The sequence below is a fragment of the Selaginella moellendorffii genome, unplaced genomic scaffold (assembly GCF_000143415.4).
Source record: "Selaginella moellendorffii unplaced genomic scaffold, v1.0 SELMOscaffold_60, whole genome shotgun sequence".
Lineage (NCBI taxonomy): Eukaryota > Viridiplantae > Streptophyta > Lycopodiopsida > Selaginellales > Selaginellaceae > Selaginella > Selaginella moellendorffii.
Window position 1 is genome coordinate 746,746 of NW_003314321.1, and position 7,808 is coordinate 754,553.

The 7,808-nt window shown below is 49.2% G+C and overlaps 2 protein-coding genes across 4 annotated transcripts; one reads left to right on the top strand and one right to left on the bottom strand.

The window, feature by feature from the left end:
- Positions 1-467: 467 nt before the first annotated feature.
- Positions 468-4,111, bottom strand: LOC9644695 (mitogen-activated protein kinase kinase kinase 3). 3 transcript variants are annotated; one of them, XR_002994078.1, is made up of 10 exons: positions 3,086-4,111; positions 2,959-3,025; positions 2,846-2,908; positions 2,548-2,784; positions 2,427-2,477; positions 2,249-2,362; positions 1,963-2,180; positions 1,632-1,902; positions 905-1,566; positions 468-855 (listed from the first exon to the last, which is right to left on the bottom strand). XR_002994078.1 is itself a non-coding variant. In XM_024689119.1 (8 exons), exons 1-8 carry the CDS (start codon positions 3,919-3,921, stop codon positions 1,698-1,700), a joined length of 1,791 nt encoding a protein of 596 aa, XP_024544887.1. In that variant the 5' UTR covers positions 3,922-4,111; the 3' UTR covers positions 1,604-1,697. The 3 variants fall into 3 exon arrangements, 1 of the variants encoding a protein (XP_024544887.1); XR_002994077.1 differs by having other exon boundaries at positions 468-1,566; XM_024689119.1 differs by lacking the exons at positions 468-855; positions 905-1,566 and having other exon boundaries at positions 1,604-1,902.
- Positions 3,993-6,519, top strand: LOC9644696 (tryptophan aminotransferase-related protein 4). Its single transcript, XM_024689001.1, has 7 exons — positions 3,993-4,188; positions 4,504-4,569; positions 4,703-4,895; positions 4,969-5,287; positions 5,338-5,633; positions 5,792-6,123; positions 6,183-6,519. The coding sequence occupies exons 1-7, from the start codon at positions 3,993-3,995 to the stop codon at positions 6,383-6,385; spliced, it is 1,605 nt and encodes a 534-aa protein (XP_024544769.1). The 3' UTR covers positions 6,386-6,519.
- Positions 6,520-7,808: the final 1,289 nt, after the last annotated feature.

Sequence of the window (7,808 nt, forward strand, 5' to 3'; positions counted from 1 at the left end):
CTCGCGCAGCTCACGAGGTTTTGGAATTGGATGGCGAGAACGCTGCAGCGTATGCGCTGCTCATCGCCACCATGGTATCAATCTGGAGCTAGAAAGATTGCCGAGATCGATTGGATCGAGCGTGGAATTCGAGGGAGTGATCACTGCCCACGTGAGGAAATGCCGTTTTGCGACGACCCAGATGCTTAGTCTAGTCGTGAGAACTAACGGTGGTCGGATTGGACCCCAGCAACTGTGTCGTAATCGTGATCTCACCACGACCGTTATATTACTTCTGGGGTCTCTCAAACCAAAGTGTTTGATCCATTTTACCGCCAAACCAAAGGGAGAGACAATGGAATCAAGGAATCAAATCACTGCGAAAAAAAAAAAGAGATAATCGCGAGACAACAATGGAGGTTTCCTCCTTTTGGGGACCGAGAGGACGCATTTGCAGAGCACTGAATCATGCATGTACAAGCCCAAAATTCGACCTCCATTCTTGTTCTCCATGTTTCAAGCAAAGATTAAAAAAACACCAAAGCTTCTCTGAATCGAACAAGGTTCCTGGCGATTCTCTCGCGACCCCTCTTTCTTTTCTTGTTTCTTTTGTTGGGTTGGGTGTGAGAAGAGAAAAAGACGTAGAGCATTAGCAAGGGGGGGAAGAACTTGGCCTCTCTCCATTCTCTCTCTCTCTCTCTCTCTCTCTCTCTCTCTCTGTGTGTGGCTTTAAGCTCTGCCTCTCTCTCACACACTTACACTTGGTGATTCGCGCTGCGCGAGAACAGCGACGCCGCACAGCGAAAGAGTTTACGGGAATATTTCGAGAGCTTCCTTCTTCCTCGAGGCCTCCTCGAGGACTGGAAAGAAAAGAACCTGGCAAGGGAGATTTTAATGTCAATGCAATGAATGTAGGTGCTGCTACCTCCTGCTGCTGCTGCTGCTGCTGCTGTGATCGATCCAGGACTTTTGCTCCAGTTCACTGCATCTCTCCAGCGTAATTGTCTCTCTTCTTTGCAACAACCTGAGAATGATAGACAGTGGCCTTTCTTCCTCCTTTTCTTCTTCCTCCTCCGGACTGAGCGATCGAGCGAGAACTCTTGTTCTAAGATGAGCGTGAGCTCCTCCTCCTCTTCCTCCTCCTCGTGTCTCTGCGGCGCGTGTTCCTCGAAGAAAACGTTTGAGCTCGAGCTTGATGGTGTAGAAGTTGATCCACGGAGATCCGCCTCGGATGGTTCGTCTGATCGCAGCGTCTCGGATCCACTGTTCATGGTAAACTACTTCGACTGTGCTTCGCTCACGCTGCTGGCTGTGGTGGCCGTCCTGGTCGTTGTCCTTCCCATTGTTCTACCACCACTTCCACCCCCGCCTCTCTTTCTTATGCTCGTCCCTCTCATCATCTTCGTGCTCTTGATGGGTCTCGTCTTCATGCCTTCGAGGCTTCCTCCAAGCATTGTCATGTAGCCTTGTTCTTCTTCCTCTTCCGTCTCCGTTGCTTCTCTGTCGTCGATCATAGCTTTCTCTGGTATTCATCGATCGTAGCATAGCAGCGGCAGCAGATCTCCACGGTTTTGGAAACAATGGAGCCTTTGATTGCAAGAAACTCTAGTCAGATCCGAGCAACGAAAAACAAACCAGGAAGATATACTTACAGATTATATATCAGGGGTCACCATTTCTACAAAAAACCAGCTGCCGGGAAGCTATAGCACAAGCCCCTAAAGCTCTGGCTCTCTCTCCAAGTTGAGAGGAGTTCTATAAATCATCTGCTGAGGTTCTAGACGAGTTCTGTGGATCACGGGTGAGAATCCGGAGTCCTCTCGTGTTATCATGGTCAGGTTCCCGTTTCGTCTCAGCCCCTCGATTGGATGGAAGTGTGTCGTGTCTTGCACTAGTGAACTCCTCGCACCACTTTGCCTGTGGCTGTTTCAGGCAAATCACAAGTTAGCACAGAAGAAGAATTAGAGAACTCGTCGGACTCACATTGGCGAGGCTCTTGGGGACGCCAACGGCGACGTGGGGAAGGACGGCACGGATGACGGCGCGTTTAGTACAAATTGGTGTTGGAGAAGCTCTATGGCTTTTGGTCTGTCTTCCGGATTGAAGAGCAGGCATCGTTGAACGAAGTCTTTCGCTATAGGACTCAAGCTGTCTGGGATTGGAGGGGCCTCTCCTTTCGAAAGTTTGAAGTAAAACCCGAACTGTTGACACATCACAACGAAATGTCAATTGAAAACAAGAAAAAGGATTTTTTTTGTTCTTCACTCACCCCCAAGTCACTCCAAGGAGGCTTCCCCATTGACATCTCCAAAATTGTACAGCCAAGACTCCATATGTCCACGGCAGTTCCATAGGATCTTTTGGATGGATTTGGAGTCACCACCTAGAAACGACAACCAATTCTTAGCTCCCCTCAAGTCACGCATTTTGACTCTCACAAAACGTACCTCCGGTGCCATAAAAATCGGTGTACCTTTCAAAGACGACGCCAGTGGGGTCTGCAAGCGGCGGCAAAGCTCAGATTAAAGCGACTAATGCGACTAAGGAAAAAAACAAGCACAGGAATACCTGTTTCGCAACACCAAAGTCGGCAAGCTTGACCTGGCCGAGAGAGTCGACTAGAATGTTTGCACACTTGATGTCCCTGTGGATCGTGTGATTTTCGTGAAGATAAACCAGCCCATGAAGTATCTGACGTGTATACGCACGTATCGTGCTCTCCTCGAAACCGCCAAGTTTGTTCAGTATCGTCTTCAGGGAGGATTTCATGAGCTCCAGAAAGATGCAGACGGAGCCAGTTTCATCCTGTTCCCAAAGACACCGAAGTGTTAAGAGAATGAATTCCATGGAACCTCGAGGTGCTCACAATGCAAGCTCCTAGGTATCTCACAATGTTGGGGTGATTCAGCTGACTAAGAAGTTGGACCTCCTGAAGAAACGAAAACATTTATGTTAGCACAAGAGCAGACGACTTTTCACCTTCGTGGTCTCTTCGGTCATGATTGAGTCGTGCACAACTTTGATAGCACAGAAGCTCCCATCCTCCCTGAAAAGATCACGCTAAAAATGAGCCACCAACGATAGAAAGAAGAACGAAAAACCTTACATGAATCCCTCGTACACCGTCGCGAAAGATCCACGTCCCAGCTCCTGGAGCTTTTGACACTTTAGCAGCCGGGATGGCGAGTGGAGAGGAGACCGGTGAGGAGACTGTGGAGACTGTGAGAAGCGCGGTGACCTCTCGGAACTCTTTCGATGCGAGAAATCCAGCGCGCATCCCAGTGATTTCCTCGGGAGAGGCAACGGAGCTGGCGCCGCGGTTCGCAAACTATTCCCAGCACGACGACACACTGCTGCTGCGGGAGGTGGCGATCGCGATGGAAGAGGGTGTGGAACACGAGAAGAATCTGTCATGGTGTTCCCAGGAGTGACTGCTGCTGCCGCTGCTAGCGCTAAGCTATACCCGTTACCACTGCGAGGACTTTGAGGAGATCGACACCACGGATCGTTGGCAGGACTTAGCCGCGAAGATGGTGTCGGAGACATGGATCGGCTCTCGAACGACGAGGTGTCGCCGAAGGAATCCAAAGACCTCCTGTGCTCGGAGAAGAAGCCCGGGGCCGTGGGCGTCGCGGGCCTGTGATCCTCCACCTCCTCGAACGAAACATCCGTGGAGTCGGGATCCACCTCGGCTCGCATTTCCATCTGCTTGATGATCTGCGCCTCCTGATCCCTGTTCTCGGCGCCCAGCACGCGCAGCACCTTGGCGGCATCCACCGATTTCGTCCTTGGAGACATGACCGAGCTCCTGGAGAAATATTTCGCCATGGCCGGGCCACTGCTGTTGCTGCTGCTGCTGCTGCTGCCGCTGCCGCCTCCATCCGGCGACGACACGGGGCTTCGATCGTTTTTCTTGTGGAAGATCTTGTTGAGCAGCTTCATCTCTCTCTCTCTCGCCGGATCAAACCCTCTCGATCCAAAACCCTAGCCTCCGCCAAAGATCCTTACCGGGGATGAAGCGGCATAGCTCGCGCGCCTCGAACGGATCACATTTTCTTCCGGGAAGGCGCCCCAGGAAGACGATAAACGCCCGTGTCGGGAGAAGCTGCCAGGGAAAGCGCGAAAGAGAAATGCGCGGAAAGCAAGTAACAACAGCCGTCGGATGCACCGCATCCCACGGCCCGGCTCGCGGCACGTGGGCCAGTCATTGTGCTTGCTGCGGCGGCGGTTGAGATGGAATAGTGCTGGAAAATACCCTTCCCTTAACATGTACAAGGGCCTACGACCTATTGATCGTGCTAAAGAGATCTTCGTCACGAACAAGGATAGGGATCTCGTTTCGTGGCCTTCTATGATCGCAGCATTTGCCCCGAATGGGCATTGCAAAGAGGCCTCTAATACTAATCCGTTGTCAGGCTCTCACCCGAGAGACCCGGTTTCGATAATATAATTCTCTAGGGCCCAACATTGACTGATTATATAAAAGTTTTTGCACGTTATGTACTGTAGGGGTTCTTTTTTCAGTGGCTATGGCTGCTGGATCTCCAAGAGATGAGGAGAAGCCTCTCCTCCATTACGTCAGCAGCATAAGTCATCCATGGGTCGTTTCAAAGCAAGCGCTTCTCCTCTCTTTGCTGCTCAATCTCCTCCTGGCTTTCGCAGTCGCGGTGTTGTTCCTTCAATCAGAGTTCTTCCACCTTGGACGATCTGCTGGTGTTTTAAGATCTTCCAGAGATTATCACTGGACGAGCAAGGCATCCGCAGAAGGCCGCGGCAATTCCTTGCTCGGGCCATGGACGAGTCTTCCTGGACACCATCCTTGCGGCAAATGGAGAGCCTTCGTGCGAGTGTAACAGGTGCTTCGCTGGGACAGATTGCTCGAGCAAGATCAAAAATTGCAACGCAAAAGTCGATAGGTACGCTTTCAAGATACTTTCAAAGTCTCTAGAGTCGAAAACTAAGTTCCAAGCTTGATCACGGTATTGACAGTGGTGATCCAATGTTCTTGGAGCCCTTTTGGGACGCGAATGCCGAGGCTGGAGCAGTAGTGATCCCGCCAGTTCACCGGATGAGCTACCTCACCGAGGCCACGGCGGAGGGGAGGAGGATCACGCTGGAGCTGGAGAGGCTCATCCGGCAAGTCCACGAGTTCGTGGGAAATGCCGTAATCAAAGACAAGTTCATCGTGATTGGGACTGGATCCATGGAGCTCATCAACGCTGCTGTCGCTAGCCTAGCTCCAATTGCCTCAAACACCCTTCCAAAATCACCACCAGCGCTCGTCGTGTCACGAGCTCCATACTACCAGGTAAGATTTCTTGGAGAACTCTTTCTCAAACTTTTTTATTTTTCTATAAGGCGTACCAAATGCAAACGGAGTTCTTCGCTTCCACACAATACATTTGGGGTGGCGAGCCATCCATCGCTGCCAAAAAGTTTGCAAACACTGGCTCAACTTTTATCGAGTTTGTGGCGGCTCCAAACAATCCGGACGCGAGCATGAAAGAGCCCGAGCTCAAGTTTAATGGATCGTTCACGGTTTTCGATCGAGCTTACTACTGGCCGCACTACTCTCCCATTTTCAAGGCCATGGACGACGATGTTATGCTCTTCACTCTCTCCAAGCTCACCGGACACGCAGGAAGCAGGCTCGGGTAAACTTATTTGACCTTTTCCTCGTCTTTCTTGTTAGAGTTCTTCATCCTTGTAATCACTTGAGTCTGCTGTACTTGTTTTTGGTGGTTTTGTTGTTGGTCTTCAGTTTTTTGTTCTCTTTTCTTGTTTGATAAGATCTCTGTGTATTTTCTTGCAGCTGGGCGATTGTCAAGGATCCAAAAGTTTATGCTAGACTCTCACAATATGTGTTGCTAAACACGAATGGAGTTTCTCATGACACACAGCTTCGAGCGTCGCGGCTGCTGAGAGCTGTCCTGGAAGGCTACTCAACTACTGGAGCCAAAACAGGAGTGCGAGATCCTCAAGTTTATGCAAAGTCGCAGCATATTTTTCACTTTGCACAATCAGTCATGAATTCTCGATGGCAGAAACTCGAGAAGATTTTTGCAAGGTCGATGCAGTTCTCTTTGCAATATGTGGAAGCTCAACAGTGTAACTTCTTCAAAGCTATTATCTCGCCATCTCCAGGTAACTAAAGAGCTTCAAAAACAGATCTTTCGTTCTTAATGTTTTTGATAATTTCGCAGCTTATGCATGGGTCAAATGTGAAGATCCAGGCTTGATCATGAACTCGAGCTGCTTCAACGTTTTCAAGAACGCAGGGATCATTGGACGCGCTGGTGGATATGGCGATGAGCGAGATAATTCTTACGTTAGATTTGCACTCCTCATTGGCAACGATGACTTTGACAACTTCATGGAGCATCTCAACAAATTTCTCACAGAATGATCAACACTTCATTGATCTTACAGCCATACTATAGAAATCATACTTCAACTACTTATTGAAGTTAGTATGGCTTGATTTGCCAAGTTTTCCAACCATTAAAGACATAAATACGATGTCACTAGTATGAATATCAATTAACATTAGTCCAGTTTTATAGCATATCTCTCACTTCAGGCGACCTGGATGATAGAAGATTTTTGCAGAAGATTGATTCAGTTGTCTTTGCAAAATGTGGAAGCTCAACAGTGTAACTTCTTCAAAACCAGCATCTCCCCATTGCTCTTGATCATTTCACAGCTTATGCATGGGTCAAATGCAGTTTGGATCACAAATTCGAGCTGCTTCGACATTTTCAAGAACGTGGGATCATTGGACCGGCAGTGACGATGGGAACCAATATATTTATCAAAGGCATGATCAACACTTCATTTGGTATGGTTTTTGTATCTCTATGGAACTTGGCAAATCAAGCTTGCTAAATTGAAGTTTAGTTTTTGTACAGTTACAGGAGCAGCCAACCAAGCTCCGCTATTGCGAAGCTAAAGGGATGCAACACTGTTGGATGCGGCCATAGCTTCTTGGGAATTCCAGCCACACATTGACACCTCATGTCGAAAGCCACATGCCGTAAGAAGTAAAAATCCTCCAGGAAAACAAGTAGGTTGACACCCATGACAACCCATGGCAGGTGGTAATCAGAATTTGCTCCCATGAAAATCATGAAGCTGCTTCACCACCACCCCACTTATTGCCTTCAAGAGCCCACTCTCGTGGTCGATCCAGTAGCACCAGCCCCCCATCATCTATCCACCTGCTTAAAAGTGCGGTGTTGTCAATGCAGCACAGCATGGCCACCATGATCCTCGACCCACAGCGGAACGGAAACGCACGGCAGTAAGTGTAGCCGGCCAACTCCTCCGGCTTTGGAAACACTAGCAAGCCTTGTTTGCCTTGCTCAGAGATGCCGATCCTACTCCAGTCGCCAGCGGGAGGCATGTCTCTTGCCACCTGCGACGTCACTTCCCGAGTCGAAGGTGTGAAGGTGGTGGCGGCCACGCTCATTGTAGATGTGTTTTTGTGTGCGGAATGCTTTGTCGACTTCATTGCTTTGGTATGGTTATGTACATAATAGTATGGGTGTGATGCTTGGCAGTTGGTGTCTTGGATGAACAACTTGTCTTCTTTGCTGATGTGGAGACTTGTCATCACTTGTTTCCACACTCCTCCTCAAGGCTCACACTGTCAGTGAAACAGAGTGAATTGAGGAAGAGTTCATGCTTCACTCGAGGCAAAGACTTCGTTAGGATATTAGTGACCATTGAGCTGGTCGGACAGAATTCCAGGTTGATTTTTCCATTGTTGACTTGATCCTAGATGAAATGGAACCTCAACTCAATGTGCTTGGTGTGTGAGTGAAATCTCT